The sequence below is a fragment of the Triticum aestivum genome, chromosome 3A, assembly GCF_018294505.1.
Source record: "Triticum aestivum cultivar Chinese Spring chromosome 3A, IWGSC CS RefSeq v2.1, whole genome shotgun sequence".
NCBI lineage: Eukaryota > Viridiplantae > Streptophyta > Magnoliopsida > Poales > Poaceae > Triticum > Triticum aestivum.
Window position 1 is genome coordinate 12,082,922 of NC_057800.1, and position 17,584 is coordinate 12,100,505.

At 49.6% G+C, this 17,584-nt stretch overlaps 1 protein-coding gene across 1 annotated transcript; it reads left to right on the forward strand.

The window, feature by feature from the left end:
• Positions 1-10,285: 10,285 nt before the first annotated feature.
• Positions 10,286-11,415, forward strand: LOC123057535 (BTB/POZ and MATH domain-containing protein 1-like). Its single transcript, XM_044480484.1, has one exon. The coding sequence runs from the start codon at positions 10,339-10,341 to the stop codon at positions 11,413-11,415; it is 1,077 nt and encodes a 358-aa protein (XP_044336419.1). The 5' UTR covers positions 10,286-10,338.
• The last annotated feature ends 6,169 nt before the right edge of the window (positions 11,416-17,584 follow it).

A 17,584-nucleotide genomic window follows, 5' to 3' on the forward strand; every position in this document is an offset into this window, starting at 1 on the left:
TATCTCTTTCTTAATTCAGTACATGAGATTATGTGAAGATTACCCCACTTGCGACTAAACCACCATGCGGTTATGGCTCTAAGCCGTGCCTCGACACGTGGAAAATATAGCCGCATCGTGGGCGTTACACATAGGATACAAGTGTCCTACTAGGACATGACTGCATATTCTATCTAAACACAATACAACTACAAGTTCAACTGTAACCTACCTTGTACACCATATTCGACACAACTCTAACAAACCCCACCTTGGCAATATTCTCCACCACCTTGAATTCGTCAATGCGTCAAACTGTCATATACATTGGACTCTGTTGAGTTGTATTTTGTGTTGCATATATTTTTGTGTTGTGATCCTGTCACTCATCGTGTGTACACCTCGAGGCATGTGTATTTTGTCGAGACGATGTTCCTTTTTTTCAGGTTCCTCCTTCTTCAGCCCCTTCGGCGCCGTCCCCCGCATGCCCTTCCTGGAGCGATGCGCGGCGGCGGCCCCCGGAGGCCCCTCCGGCACGGCGCCTTCTGTTGCCACCACCCTGTTTTTCGACTCCCTCCCCAGAGGTCGAGTCTGACCAGGCGCCTGGATCCCCGTCTCCCTCCTACGAGGTTGAGCCGGTGGGTACTCCGCTCGCCAACCCTGCTTGCGCCGCCACCCCGGCGACGGGCTCGACATCCTCCTCGCCCTCGCCCCCTCGGCCGCCAGCTTGGCTGGCACCGTTGCCGCCTCCGCGGCCCCCGTCACCGGCACCGCGGCCCCTGTCGCCGCCGCGAGTGCCCCCGCAGCCGCTGACGCCCCTGTCGTGGCCGCGGCCCCTGCCGCTATCGCCGGCCATGCTGCCCCGCCACTAGGCATGACTACTCGGGCCCGAGCAGGAGTGCTTCGGCAGAGGATGGGCTACTCCTCCGACGAGTATGTGTGCGTCGCCTCAACGTTGACACCATCACCCGTTCCCACCTCCGCTCGTGATGCCCTTCGGGATCCCTATTGGTTAGCTGCGATGCAGGAGGAGTTCGACGCCCTACAGTGCAACCGCATGTGGCAGCTTGTTCCGCGACCCCCTCGTGCCAATATCATCACTGGCAAGTGGGTGTTTTGCCACAAGACCCGCCCGGACGGTTCTCTCGAGCGCTACAAGGCTCGGTGGGTGGTTCGTGGATTTCGGCAGCGCGCGGGCATGGTCTTTACCGACACCTTCGCCCCGGTTGTTAAACCAGACACAATCTGCGCCGTGCTCCAGTTGGCGGTTTCGCGCGCCTAGCCTGTGCACCAGTTGGATGTCTCCAACGCCTTCTTGCACGACCATCTTGCCGACTAGATGTACTATGAGCAGCCCACTGGCTTCGTCGACGCTGAGCACCCAGACTTTGTGTGCTTGCTCTCCCGTTCTCTTTACAGGTTGAAGCAGGCGCCTCGGGCTTGGTACCAGCGTATCGCAGCCTTCCTGCAGTCTCTAGGATTTCGGTCCACTCGCTCTGATGCCTCACTCTTCGTGTATCATCAGGGAGCTGACACTGCATATTTGCTGCTCTACGTTGATGACATCATCCTCACGGCGTCCACCCCTGATCTCCTTCAGCGGCTGCTGCTCGTCTTCGTGATGAGTTCGCCCTCAAGGACTTGGGGCCCCTGCACTACTTTCTCGGCATCGAGGTGGTCCGCCGGACTGACGGCTTCTTTCTGCATCAGCAGAAGTACGCCCATGAGCTCCTGGAGCGTGTCGGTATGCTTAACTGCAAGTCGGCACCCACCCCCGTCGACACGAAGGCGAAGGTCTCTGCTCTGGAGGGGTCTCTCGCGTCCGATGGAGCGTTTTATCGCCCCATTGTTGGTCTTTACAGCACCTGACGCTGACTCGACCTGACCTGCAGTACGCTATTCAGTAGGTGTGCCTCCACATGAACACGCTGCGTGACTTCTAGTGGACCTTGGTGAAGCGTATTCTCCGATATATACGCGGCAACATGTCTTTGGGACTCACCCTGAAAGCCTCTGCCTCCATCGACCTCGTGGCCTACTCGGATGCCGACTAGGCTGGCTGCCCCGACACTCGACGCTCCATGTCTACCTTGGGCCCTCGTTGATCTTTTGGTCATCGAAGCGGCAACCCACGGTCTCCCGCTCCAGCGCTGAGGCAGAGTATCGCGCCGTGGCTAATGCCATGGCCATGTGCTCTTGGCTCTGTCAGCTGCTCCTGGAGTTGCTTTGTGATGTTCCTAAGGCCACTCTTGTCTACTGCTATAACGTCAGCGTAGTCTACCTTTCCGCCAACCCGGTGCACCATCAATGTACGAAGCATATTGAGATCAATATTCACTTCGTGCGCGAGCAGGTTGCCATTGGCCTTGTTCAGGTTCTTCACGTGCCGACGTCGCAACAGTTTGCTGATGTGATGACTAAGGAATTGCCTCCTTCCGTCTTCAAGGAGTTTTGGTCCAGTCTCTGTGTCTCTGGCGACGCTTTGACCGCGCGAGGGGGGGGGTGTTGAGTTGTATTTTGTGCTGCATGTATTACGTGTTGTGGCCCACCTCCTAGTTGTGTATAGTAGAGGTTGAGGCCTATCCTGTACTTATATATACGTGCACCAGCACCCCATCAATACAATGATTATTGTATTGCAAAATATCTCTCTACAGACTTGACCTTTTCCCATGAGAATTGTTGCTACTCCAAAGACTCCATATGACTCCACCTGCAACTTGTAGTCTCTTCTTTTCTTGACCACAGTCAATGCTCGAGCAAAATTAAGTTCCTTGTTACTCTAGTTTGTACTCCCAACTTCCAGAGTACCAGTCCAATGTTATCATACACTGATCACTGATCTGCATGAAAGTGAACAACTCACATATTGGGAGTCACACATAAGAGTTACCTGAACTCAACATCACTGCTCTTCCTTGACCGCCTGTTTGAAACTTAAAGAAATTTCACCGTTGCTTATAGTCACCCCGAGTCAAATTCGCAATTGTCTCACCACATGTATGACGACCAGAGCTCTGGACCATCTCCATGTACCGTGCATACCGCATGCCTCGTCGCTATTACCGCGTCGAGCCTCCTTGTCCTGGTCGAGTCTCAAGGGTCGCGAACCCACACCACTGAGCACCCACTGCAGAGTACCAACGATCATCACCGACCGATGACGAGTTTCATGCTTCCATGAGACCACTGAGCTCCAGTCCGAACTGCATGTCACTCGCTTTTCCCCCTTGCTGAATAGGCTTCGATTCCCTGGATCCTTACACCTTAGCCTCTCAATCTAGCTCCACCTTCAACATGACTCCATGGTAGATGATCAGTCTATCCCTCGCACCCTGTCGACTTCAAACTCCGTGTGCACATCACCTTGAATCAACCCCGCGTCATAGTCTTGTCGAAGCCACACAAGCCTCGGGCACGTGCTGTGTGTTACCACGCCTAGAAGTCGGTCACCATCAGCATCACGCTTCCATGTCATCATCGTCGGTCCCATCACCATCTTCTGTACCAATCAACTTGTGTCGATCCATCAGACTATCTAACCCGACCCAGCCAAACTTATCTGGCTGCCTGGCACGCTCCAGACTCCTCAAGCCGTCAATGGATACGCCATCCATACACAAAAGTGTACCACCAAAGAAAACCAAGGTAAAATTCCTTACAACCTTCCCGTGTAAAGAGCACACGTATATAGCTCCTGGACTTATCTTCTTTTTTTCTTCTTGATAGCATCCCGGTCTCGACTAGTCTTTGTGCCAATTTTTTTTCCTAAACAAATCTCAAGCATGTACGCCCACAACCAGCTATCGCAGCCACTTTGTGCCTGCCTCCAGCTCCATCCAGCAGCGCTGCACCAGCCAGCTGTTCCTGGGCTGCACCAGGCTGCCACACCTTGCACGCCCTCCCGCTGATCCGCTGCACTCCTGGGCCTTGGGCCGTCGGGAGGCGCCACTGCTGCACGCTGCCTGTATTCCCTCGATCGTCACGTCTCCTGACGAGACCTCGCGCAGAACACGCCGCCGCCATTGGCGTACCCGCCAGCCTCCACACCAAGACCTATCACGCCGAAAACTGTTGCTGGCCTGCCACAAATCTGCTTCCGCTGTTGCAGTGCGAGCTGCTGTCTCCCGATTGCTTCGACTGTATCTTCCGTCCGTTGAGACAAGATCGTCTCCAGCGACGAACTAAACAAGTGAACCAAGTCGGCTTCCTTTAGATCAACAATTCAAGACCTTTGAAACAACTTAGCTCATGATACCACTTGTTAGAATAAATCCGAGGCCATCGTCGATCATCTGAGTACCAAGCAATCACACGAGCATGATACCGAGATTTGTTAACGAGCTTCACCGATATGGCTACACCTTCGGGACCTGACTATGGGCGCTCCTTCTCATGATACCACTACAGTACCGCACCCGGTCGTCCTGAACGCTGGCACAAGCCACCTGCTTCCCCTGCGTTCCTGTGCTATTATGTTGTCATGGGTTACATCGTGTATCTACCCTCGCTATATATGAAGCTTAGGATACAAGTGTCCTAATAGGACAGGACTCCATATCCTATCTAAACACAATACAACTACAAGTTCAACTGTAACCTACCTTGTACACTATATTCGACACAACTCTAACACAACGACTATGACGACGGACACGACAACGGCTCCAATGATGGCGGCAGCGACGGGCCGGACCCGATGATCGGCGGCATGTCTAGAAGGGAATGAAAGCAACTCGAGGAAGAATCCGACGAATCGGATTAGGTTAGATTTTTATCTAAATATGCGAACCTAGTTTTAGTTCTATGTAATATATTAAATCTACACCAAATTTAAATCTACTAGTAATCGTACACGTGCAAATGCACGTATCTAGATAAAATCAATCATTATTAAATCTACACGTGCAAATGCACGCCCTCCCGCTGATCCGCTGCACTCCTGGGCCTTGGGCCGTCGGGACGCGCCACTGCTGCACGCTGCGTGTATTCCCTCGATCGTCACCTCTCCTGACAAGACCTCGCATAGAACACGCCGCCGCCATTGGCGTACCCGCCAGCCTCGCGTAGAACAAGACCTCGCGTAGAACACGTGCTATACATAAATTTCCAGGCGTTGACAAGCAAGTGGTTCTTTTAGCAAAATGTACTGCTGGTTTTGTTTTTTTGAGAAAAAAATTACTGCTGGTTATGTGCACTGATGGAGATGTTGTAGCAAGTGGGCCAAGCTCTCCGGTTGATGGGCCTCCGCTTGTGCTTGCTTCTTGTAGCTCTTCTGTGCTCTCTAGGGCTTCTCTTTCCTCATTACAAACCATTTCATCCACCCCCCAGAAATCAACATCTAAATGAATGTCAGGTCTGTGTTCAAAAGCAAACAATTCCTTATAAAAGGAAGTAGCCACATCAAGCATATCTCTGGTGGAGGTAACCACTCCCCTTGGGTTGTTCAGCTCAGCAATATGGTTTTTCCTGTGTCTATGGTTAGCAAGAGCCTGAAAATAGGCATTGTTCCTATCCCCCTCTAAGATTTTCCTATCCCTTGATCTCTGCCATAAGGCAGTCTCTTCTTTTTTCCAAATATCATCCAGCTCTTGTTTGACATTTTTCATCCTCTCGAAATCATCAGCAGAAAGCTGTTGAGATTCAGAGAGAACATCAAGAGCATCAAACTCCATAAGGAGTGCCTTTTTCTTTTTTTCAAAGTAGCTTCCCTGTTAATGTGCCAACCTTTGATTTTTTTTCCTAAGCACTCTAGCTTTAATCATCCAATTGTCAGCAGAGGACTTAGTGGAGGTCACAAAATTCCAAGCCTCTGCGACCACCTGATGGAACCCAGGTTGAGCTAACCACCATTTCTCAAACCTAAATGGTTTGGGATTAGTTGGAGCCCTAGAACCAGTATCAAGGACTAAAGGTGTGTGATCACTCCCAACCCTGGGAAGAGCAATCAACGTAGAAAAGGGAAAATGAGCATCCCAGTCCACAGAAGTGAACACTCTGTCAAGGACGGCAAAAACAGGAGCACTCTGATTATTAGACCAGGTAAAGACTCTATTAGAAATAGAAATTTCCAACAGGGCCCATCTATTAACCCAGTCATTAAAGAGGAAAGTAGTTTGTTGGTTAATATGCCCACTGCTTTTCTCAGATTCATTTCTAACTAAATTGAAATCCCCACACACCATAATAGGATAAGAAGCAACATTCAAGGTATCATGCAACTCAGCTACAAAATCCATCTTGAATTCTAAATAAGCAGAACCATAAACCAACACCAATTGCCAAATAAAACCATCAAACTTATTTTTAATAGTGGCCACAATAGAGAATCTTTGGTTAATGAAACCAATAAACATTTTCTTTAAAGCCCAAAAGGATCCCACCAGCAGTATTATCAGCAGGTAAGAAGTGCCAAGCATATTCACTGAACCTGTCAATAGTTTTGAGGAAACCCTCAGCAATAACTTCTCTTTTAGTTTCTTGGAACCCAATAAAATCAGGGTTAGATTTGGCAATAGTATCACACAGGCACTGAGTTTTTCCAGGTTGTCCAAGGCCCCTAATATTCCAAATTAGACCTATCATAACTAAGCAATTTTAAAAGGGTGAGATAAGCCACAAGGCTTGGCCTTAGTCAGGACAATGGGTGTTCTTCTGCAAGCATCAGCAGTGCCCACTGGCTTACAAGAAGAATCACTCACAGGTGTGCTAACTAAATCATTAACCTCAAGATCCAGATTCTCAGGGAGAACTATATCAGGGTTATTACTGGCAAAAACCAGGCATCTCTCTCTTTCCCCAACTACCATATCATCAATGACATCATATTTTTAAGATTCATCACCCCCAATAACCAAATTCATTTGTTCCAATTGATCAGCAAGAATAGATTTATCATTAGTAGAGAAGGATTTATCTTTAAAGGTTTCAGGAATCTCCAGATTTTTCTTTCTCTTGTATGCAGCAGCTTTCTCCATAATGTTAATGTTCCCATGCCCCCTAGTGTTAGGTTTTTGAGCAAGAACAGGTCCCCACTTAGATCCCTTCCCTGGGACAACTCCCTTCACCTGAGCATGGTTGAGTGAATCAAGCAAAGATCTCTTTAATTTATCACTTTGTAGGATATGAACCGCCTCAGGGGGGAGAACCCCCAACTTTTCCTCCACATTTCCCTCATTCTCAGAATCTGACATGTCTACCGCCTTGAGTAGCTCCTCACAGTAATCCATACTGCCAGACCTCTCCACATCTGTTGGTACCTCCTTTCTTTTCCAAATAGAGACAGGAGTTTTCTGGGTCAGGCTCTCTCCCACAACTGCATCATCCTCACCTTTACCCACATCATCGCAGTTTTTCTCCATCTGCAGTTGCTTGTTCTGGTTGCTCTGTTTTCCATCACCATCAGAAGATGTAGTAGTTTTGCCAGCTTTAGATAAAGCACATGCCAGGACAAAGTTTTCCTGGTCAGAATCAATGAAAGGTTCCATTGGTGAGAACACCAGCTTCTATGTCACATGTTTGTTGGCAGAACCATGTTCAATGGCCAAACCCCCATCCTCTGATCCATCAGATTTATGTTCATCCTAAGTCCCCCTGCCATTTCCTGTTTGATCCTCTTCAGCTTTCTCTGCTTCCTCATCACCATCCTCATCCTCCTCAATATCAATGACAGAATCTACTCCACCCACTTGTTCAAATCCCTCAACAGTAAAGCCTAGCAGGAAGAGTTTCTTCTTCATCTCAATTTGTCTCTCAAATGGTATCTTAGTTGGGTCTCTGCAAGCAATCTTAATCCTGACATTTTCAAAGAAAGTCCTGAACATACCATTCCAGTCAACATCAGTCAACACCCCAAAAAGGGAAGCAATTTGAGCAAATACTTTCCATGTGCATCATTTGGGAGGAATGCCCTCAATTAGCACCCAAGCTTCAATTAATTCCCGAAAAGGATCACATCCACCCTTCCATTCAGTCAAGGTGACATTTACATCTTGAGGTAGAGAGAACCCTGGCAACTCAATGAGATCTTCCACTTTCTTCCAAGGGGGAAATCTAACCAAAAAGGTTTTGCTGGATAACCCTCTGATTTGCCATGGCCATTGCCTAGTTTTGCAGAAAGTTGCAGTCAGGAGTTCCATCAACTTGGGACAATCCACATCACCTTTCAGAATGTTCACCACAGCACAGTTTTGAAAATTTAACCACTTCGATTCATTGGCTATAGGTACATCCACATGGTAGAAACCAAGCCCTCGAGCCCCACTGCCAAAGAAAGCAGCAGTGGGCTGAACTTTCGACCAAGCAGCACAGTTGTTGACGTTGTGATTTTGTTGGCAGATAAAACATGCCTTTGGTTTCACACAATCCCCCACATAGTGACCCGGCCCCCCATAGTTGAAACAGATCATATCTTTGTACCTCGGGTCCAAGACCTGCTCTACTTCTACTTCACCAGATTGAGATGACTGTACCTGGGCGGAACCCGCAGTCGACGTTGTAGATCTGGCAGGTTTTGGCGCAGGGGCTTGCTCTTTTGCAGGCGGGGCAGATGGCTGCTTGCGCCCCGCAAACGAGGTAGCCTTCTGCACATGCGCCTTAGATTGACCAACGCCAAGGTTACCACTACTCCCAGCTCGGTGATCAGCCATTCTAGCACCACGCTTCACTACCTCCGCAAACAACAGAGATCCAGGCCCAATCCCCTCTCTCATAACCTTGATGTTCTTTGGCGGTGGATCAAAAGGTCGAATCAAAGCAGGGAAGCAATCAGCGGCTGTGAACGAGTTACTATCAACTAGATCTTTCCGGATCCAGCAGACGAACCCGGATTTGGTTTCGACACGAGGCTGGGGGGAGTGGGATTTATGGTTGCGGCGGCGCGGAGGGGAAGGTATGAGCCATAGCTGGCCAAAGTACTCCTCCACACTTTCTAGGTTTTCCACTTTACGTAATCTACCTTCACTTCCCGCTTTCTCACCGCGAAGGCACACTCTGAAGGCGGGCCCTGACACTGCTGGATTTGAACAGGGGGACCGGCAGAGAGCTGCCCCCCGGAATAGGAACCATGTTGTCTCCATGGTTAAGCACCTCGCCGGAACCCAACTCCGGCGAGGCCTCACCAGCTGCACAAACAGTGACTCGCTCATTGAAATTCACCGACCGGCGAGGGAGAACCCCCGTTTCCACTACCAATTCCCTACCCAGTGACCTATCCATAGAACCACATGGGACTGTAATCCTCCTCTGACGCAAACGAAACTCCCTCAAACGTGATTTCAGCGATAAATCAACATGAATGAGATTCATACCTATCTCTCCAGGCCAAGGTGGGGGTTCGATGGGACGTCGCAGAGTTTTGAATCGGTCGGGGCAGACGATCTACTGGCGGTGCTGCGGCCAAACGATGCCCGGCGGGAGGAATTCCGGCGGGATGTTGGCGATGCCCTCCCACGATGGCGGCCTGATGTTGAGCCCGGATGGGTTCGCCGTCCTGAAGTTCTCCCACCGTGCAGCCTGACGTGGATCCGCCGACTCCGCCTCCTAGATCGCCCAGAAGAGGAGCTCCAGATCCTCGCAGCCGTCGTCTCCGGTGAAGCGCGCGCGCTCGACGAAGCTCACATGGCGGAGGATGTGGAGGTGGATCTCCCCCACTCGTCCCGGTCGGGGAAACGCTCCATCACCACCCGACGCATCTCGCGGCGAGCCTCCGGCGAGTGCGGGTCGATCTCGGGCAGCGGCGCCGCCGCAGGTGGCGGAAGCGCCCGCGGTTCCGCTACCCTCGCCACCGGCGCTAGCCGGCGAACCCGCACACCGCGGCGACGTGCCCCAGCCATGGTTGCTCTGGGATGGGGATTGGCGGCGGGGAGAGCTCGGTGAGATGTGAGGGTGGGTGGGAAGCTGGGGGTTGGGGCGCCTTAATGGCGTCAAGGTTGCTTCGCCCGAGGGGGAGGGGGGGAGGGGAAGGAGAGCGAGCCATTCTCACTTCCAATATTGGATGATTACTTCCGCAAATGAAGATGTGTCAGGAGGAAGGGATTTAGCTTTTAATATACATAGTAAATAAAAAAAGATACTCCATAATTTCCAGGCGTTGACAAGCTGGTTTTCTTTAGGGAAATGTAGAGGTGGTTCTTTTAGCAAAATGTACTGCTGGTTTTGTTTTTTTGAGAAAAAAATTACTGCTGGTTATGTGCACTGATGGAGATGTTGTAGCAAGTGGGCCAAGCTCTCCGGTTGATGGGCCTCCGCTTGTGCTTGCTTCTTGTAGCTCTTCTGTGCCCTCGCATTCCCCATTCCCTCTGAAAATATCCCCACCTGCGCCGCCGCCATCGCCGCCGCCGCACAAACTGGCTAGCAGCAATGGAACCACCGCTGCCAACGACCGTGTCTACGTGCACCTCCGAGACGGCGAGGGGCAAGCACGTGTTCAACATCGCCGGCTACCATCTGCACAAGGGTATGGGCGCCGGCGAGTCCATACGGTCCGCCACCTTCGCCGTCGGCGGCTACGACTGGTGCGTCCGCTACTACCCCTATGGGGACATATCCCGGGACTGCAGGGGCTATGTCTCGGTCTACCTCGAGCTCCTCACCAGGGACGCCGAGGTCAGGGCGGACTACGTGTTCAGGCTCATCGACAACTCGGGCAGCGCTCTGCCGTCGGTGGTCCGCAGGTTTACCAGCAAGTACACCCCCGTCGACCCAGATGAAGATCCCGATGGCTATGGAGCTAACAAGTTCATGAAACAGAGTGAGCTAGCATCGTACCTACGGGACGACCGCCTGGTGATTGAGTGTGAAGTCAAGGTTATCAATGCTAAAACAAAAACTGAGGTGCAGGATGTGCCGCCCTCGGACCTGCCGAATCATCTCGGGAAATTGCTGGATGGCAAGAGAGGAGCAGACGTGACTTTTGAGGTTGAAGGCGAGGTTTTCTCTGCTCACAACTCACAAGATTATGCTCGCTACGCGATCGCGCCGGTCTTCGACGCTCAACTCTATGGACCCCTGAGCGATGCCGGTGCTATGAGTAAGAACATAATCGTCAAAGACATGGAGCCCCCTGTTTTCAAGGCGTTGCTTCACTTCATCTACACGGATTCTCTGCCTGCTATGGATGACGCTGATGATGGTGAGAGTGAAGACATGGTTAAGCACTTGCTCGTGGCTGCCGATAGGTATGCCATGGACAGGATGAAGATGATGTGTGAAGATATTCTATGCAAGAGCCTTGATGTCGAGACTGCGGCGACCACGTTGGCTCTAGCTGATCAGCATCACTGCAGCAAGCTAAAAGATGCTTGTGTTGAATATATCCTCTCTTCAAACAGACTGAATGCTGTGGTGGCAAGCAGAGAGTACGCACACCTCAAAAGATCATGTCCTGCTCTCATGTTTGATGTCTTTGAGAGGGCTACCAAGTCTCGGAAAATTTAACTGCTCTTGGAAGTATCCCTGCCTTTGGTATCATTTAATGGTGTAAACACTTCCCTGAAAAAAGTCTGAAGGCAAACAGGGTTCCAGAGAGGTGTGAACTTAGCAGTTGAGTTGAGATACAATATAAATGAAAATGGTGATCATCTTCTAATTCTTGATCATGCCGGATTCGGACTTTCCTGACGTAATTTGCAGCTTGGTCGACGTCCCTACTCCCGATGCAGTCACCTTTCTTGTTAACAGAAGAAGAAGCAACTAAACCGAACAAGTCCTCTGCTCCACTTACATAGTATATTAGCATATCCTAATCCAGTCGCATAGCACATCCTGCTCTGACCTCGGATCACTACCACTCAACAAATAAGAAAATGTTGCTCATAAACTCCCGACTAAACAAGTTTCGGCTATCAGCTGCGAAAGAAAATGCGGCTCACTGGTCTCCCTTCGCGGCGTCCATGTCACTCACGTCGACATCATCCAAGCTCCTCTTGCTATCCTTCACGGTGTTCTTCAGACGGCGTTTCTGTTTCAAACAAAACACAGCAAGGATTAGGATGAAGATAACTAAGCACCCAAACATCAAATGAACTAGTTTATGGCTAGTAAGACGGGTATCAACTATTATAAGGCACTAAAAAGCCAAAATGATGCAGTTCTTTCGGCAAAATGGATGAAACGCCTAGGTATCACAAACTTCTCCAGGCCAAGGAAACCTGGTTTTATGCCATGGGAGGGAAATCATCATGAAGTTAAATCTAAATCAGAAGACATGCATAAAGACCGCGTGAAATATGAAATCAACGGCTGAAATCTGTGCGCACATACGAATTCAAAGGATGTTTAAATCTGTGCGCCGACATGGAGCGTCAGGAGATGGATAGGTGGAGTGGCGGCGGCTGATGGTTGGCACCGGAGGAGATGGGAGAAGGGTACTAGGGTTAGGCTGGTGTGGAATCGTAGTTAAATGGGCTGGCTTGAAAATTTCGACTCCCCGGGCTGGCAACTTAAAGTTTTCCTTCTCACGCGCATTCTCTCAATTTCGGTCTCGTTTTCTTGCATTCCACTAACATCTCAGTTTAGTTGTTTTTTGTCCTAGTTGCAAGCACATCATAGTCATATAATTGCTCCTGTAGTTGTGTTTTTTGTCCCGGTTGCAAGTCCACACCCCAGACTCCACAATCGGCCATGTACGTGTTGTGTCCCATGTGTAAGCCCATCCTCAACTCACAAGTGGCCCATAGTTGTTTTCGTCGTAGTTGCAAGACTAACCCCGACCTGTAGCTGGGCCACATAGCTGTTTTTGCCTAAGTTGCAAGTCTACCCTTGACTCGCAAGTGGGCATGTAGTTGTGTTTCATTAGATGCAAGCTCACCCTCGAATCGCAATTTGGCCCATAGTTGTTTTCGTTGCAAGTCCACCATCAACCGGCAACTAGGCACCTGGTTATTTGTTGTAATTTTTTGTGCGAGTTGCAAGCCCATGACAGTCTATTTCAACTTGGCCTCTATAGTTGTTTTCTTCAAAATATCAATCCCACCCTCAACCGACCCAAATTATCGTCGAATCGCAACTGGGCTTCGTAGTTGTTTTTGCCCCAGTTGGAAGCATGCCCTCGACTCGCAACTGGGCCTGTTTTTTGTTGTTGTTATCACAGTTGCATGTCCGTCCTCGACTCGCAACTAGGCCCTTTTATGTTGTTGTTGTCACAGTTGCATTTCCCCACTCGACTCGCAAACTAGGCAGGTAGTTGTTTTTGTCCAAGTAGCAAGCCACCTCTCGACTCGCAACTGGGCTCGTAGGTTTTGCTCACGAGAGAGCACGGGTCTGACCCGTTGTAGGAATTTCAGCCCACACATTTCGTTTGTTGACTAATTGGGGACACAAAATCGAGTTTTCAATTGTGTGTGTGTGTGTGTGTGTGTCTTGCTGTCCATTTTTTCACATTGGAATACATGAGAGGTCTACCGTATTCGATGTTGTAGAGAGAAAAGAGGTGTAAAAGATAAAAGAAAAATAATAGCCCCCACTGTACACTTGGGCCTCAAGTGCACAGTGAGGCCCAGCCCACCAGCCGGGTCATTCCCTACCTCTGTTCATCAGAGACGAGGTGGACGACTGCGACGCGTGCATAGCCACGGTTGGCCACGTACCAACCACCCAGCGACGCCCCGGCGACCTACAAGTGCCCATCGACCCCCGGAAACCCAAGGCCACTCCATTCCCCTGTGCGCCCCACACTCTCTCTTTCGAGCTCAACTGCATGCTGCCATCGCCGCGCCGTCGTCATTGCCCCGACCATCATCCACTTCGAGACGCCCGGGCATCTCCAGGAGGACCTCCATCGTCGTCCACATCGCCTGCACCTGTTAGCTTGAACCGAGACGCTGCCTCGCCATCGCCCGCGTCGATTCCCCTCGTCGGACGCTGCTGCTACCTCACCGTCGATCCGCACCACGTGACCGCCCCGGTGTCCCCGACCTCGCCATCACGCTCACAGTGAGATCCTCTCCCGGATCCACCATTTCCCAGCCTCGATTTGTCGCCATATAGCTTCCCACCGCATTCTGCCGCCATGACCAGGAGCTCTGCTCCTCGCGCGCACGCACGCTCACTCCTGCCTACGCCCTGCCTCTCCCCAGGTCGCGCCCGATGGCACCCTGCACCGCCTGCACGCGTGCTCGCGCCCGCCCGCAGTCGCATGTCGCCGCTTGCCGCTCCCCCGCGCCCACTGTCGTCGTGTTCTTCTGCCTGTATGGACGCAAGCACAGCCACACAGAGGCTGCCTAGGCCACTGCCATGTAGGGCCTACCCTTGTTTGGATTAGGGGCTAACCCGGTTTAAATAACCAGTGCCCCTCCCGGCCCGGTATGTAGATGTGCAATATAAGAAAATATTCACACGAATTTCAATGTAATATCAATGGCATATAATTTAGATGTGCAATACTTATGACACATCTAGATGTGCTTTAGCAAAACTGTTACTTTTTTCTGCCGCTGTCCGATTACGCCGATAATCAACATACGGTTCGGCCACCTCTTGATCAACACAACGACCTTCGAATAACCTAGCTCATGATACCACTTGTTAGAATAAATCTGAGGCGTGTCGTCGATCATCCGAGGACCAAGCAATCACACGAGCACGACACCGAGATTTGTTAACGAGGTTCATCGATATGGCTACATCCCCGGGGCCTGACTATGGGCGCTCCTCCCCATGACACCGCTACAATACCGCACACGGTCGTCCTGGACACCGGCACATGCCGCTGGCTTCCCCTGCGTTCCGGTGCTATTATGTTGGCATATGTTACATCGTGTGGCTAGCCCCGCTATATATGAGAGGCCTATGATACAAGTGTCCTACTAGAACACGACTCCATATCCTACCTAAACACAATACAACTCAGAGTCCAAATGTAACCTAACTTGTATACAATATTCGACACAACTCTAATAGTTAGATGACCATCACCACGAGAGTGCTAGTGACGATGTGGATGCTGGAGGTCGGGATGACGTTTGGAGGGTTGTACTTGTAGATGATGCTGATCGAGGTCATTCTACAAGACGGTGTTTCTAGCTTGTGTGCATTGATCTGACAATGACCGCTGCATTTGTCAGGTGATGGGAGCACTAATGAAGACATGTAGTTTCTGTAGTCAGCTGGTCAATTAAATGCCTTCGAGAAGTCGAAGTGACTGTGATCTTATTGTTATGCACTACCACAAGTGCGTGGTATGAGTGAATGGTGCTAGTGCACTTTTGCATGGTGCACAGTCTGAATATCTGTCAACTGCTTCTGTGTTTTCATCTGCTTGTTTTGAGTATAGAAGCTGTGTCCTCTGACTTATGAAATCTGTAAGAATCACCAATGTATATGCACGACAATATCGCTATTGTTGTGTACCGTGGGTCCCCGAGGTTTTACAATTTACATTTATCTGATGCTGTTCCTAACAAGCAGTGGCCAAGCCACGTACAAGCTGGGTAGTCAATTGACTACCCAGTATTTTGGTGAAACTAGCATATAGGTGTAGAAATATTGCAACAAATTTGTATAAATTCATATATTTGACTACACAATTTTAAACTGACTACACAAGACAACATTTCTGATTTTCTGTCACCGCCACTGCTAACAAGCATGGATAGAGCTGAGGACCAATGCGAATCAAACAGCATACACCATCAATTATTGTAAGATCATGTCTGTCTGGAGTAAGCTCAGTTCGTTGACTGATGTAACTCTACTCTATGTAACGCTACAAGCTAACCAACATATCTCTTTGCGTGCATCTCTTACCAATCGATCATGGTCACGTTTGTTGGTTTGAGCAGGATTTGTCAAGCTAACACAAACGGCTCTTGGCATCATCCAATTTAGCCAGAGGGTTGGTTAAAAAACATAAATCCATAACAACTTAATTAGGACATCACAATAAAACTAAATAACTTAGAAATGTACACATAAAGTGGCGAGAGAAGGAATGCTTGCACATCATCTTGATACAAAGGTCTGGAAAATCAACTAAAGTCTTCTAGAATCATATCAAGTTGCTCGGGTTTCTCTTTGTGTTATTGTAGTGTTATTCATTACTGAAGTACCAACATCTTGCCGTTCCTTCACTAGGAGAAAGAACGCACCGCTTAGAGGTTCTTGTGCTCATGTCAAACGCCCACGGCATACATTGCCCGCAATCTATCCAATAGACACAGTTGGGCCTTACTCCCAGGGTGGCCTCAGCCTGCACCACCGATGTGTTGTTCTTCCCGATGAACATGGAGTAGCCTCCCAGATCCTTCACCACATCCCAGCATGGCTATCGGTCTGGATAGTATCTCATCAGAGTGATCTTTGTTTGCTCCTCGGCTATTTTTGCAGAGTGATCTATGATTCCAAAGCCATGAGGTGCTCGCTTTGCAAGAGGCAGCAGAGGCATACCTAGTGGGTCTCTTTGAGGACACGAACCTATGTGCTATTCATGCCAACCGTGTCACCATCATGTCTAAGGATGTTCAACTTGCTAGGAGGATCCGTGGCGAGAGGCCTTGATATGATTGGATATGGAATTACCTATGGTCTTCAGTAGTTTGTGTGAATGCTTTTATGTTGCAAGAAAGTCAGCATTTGATGATGAATGTTCAACTATCTATGGGATAATCAGTTAAACTAGCATATCTTGCCTTATGCATATTTATTAACAACTTAGTGATTGCCCACATTGTAGATGCAACCATATCCGATAGTAAGTAGCATAGTATATGCTTCATGGTGGCCAAATGTTGCCTCCCTCGATGACTCCATCATTCTGCTTGCAGTGCCCACGGATTACTTGTAGGCAAAGGGCGAGTTCTAATAAGTAAATGTTATCAACTCACACAATTCTTGGCACTGACACCTTTTTTGCAGCAAAAACTTTTGATCTATTCATCAAAAATCATGGTAGTACAAAGAATAGAAGAAGCAATAGAAATGATGTCGATGTCCCTAGACCACCTAGAGACGACTACAAATACTGTAGCGAGCCAAACGTGCACCGCTGCCATCGCCCCCTCCTTCTTCATCAAAGCCGGAAAAACCTTGTTGTAGTAGATAGCCGGGAAGTCGTCGTGCTAAGCCATAAGAAACAACGCACCAGAATGACAACCGCCGCCGCTGAAAAGAAGCGTAAATCGGAAGGATCCAACGTGTAGACACATGAACACAGACAAACCAATATCAGATCCAAACAAATTCATCGAAGACAACCACCGACCTAATCCAGCAAGATCCGTGTATCAAGATTGATTTTCTCTTGGGTAATCAAGTCAAGCATCGAGCTGGCGGGTGTTTATGACGGCTTGCTCGGACAAGGTGTTTCCGGCGGAGATTTATACATACTGTTAATATGTTCTACTGAGTGAGAAAATTGTTTCTTATTCACCTTAGGAAAACGCTTGTATCCGGCGCACCGGCCGAACGGTCGCGGGACACGCTGGCCCTCCCACGCCCACTAAAAACTGTTCCACACGATAGGCATGTGTGGTGGGTCCCCATGTACTTTCCTTTATCTCTTCCTTTTTCCTCGTTCTCCTCCCACTCATGTGTGGTGGCCCTCTCACGCTGCAGCTCTCTTCTTCCACCTCCAACCAAACGCCACACACTTCTCTGCAAAAGGCAACGG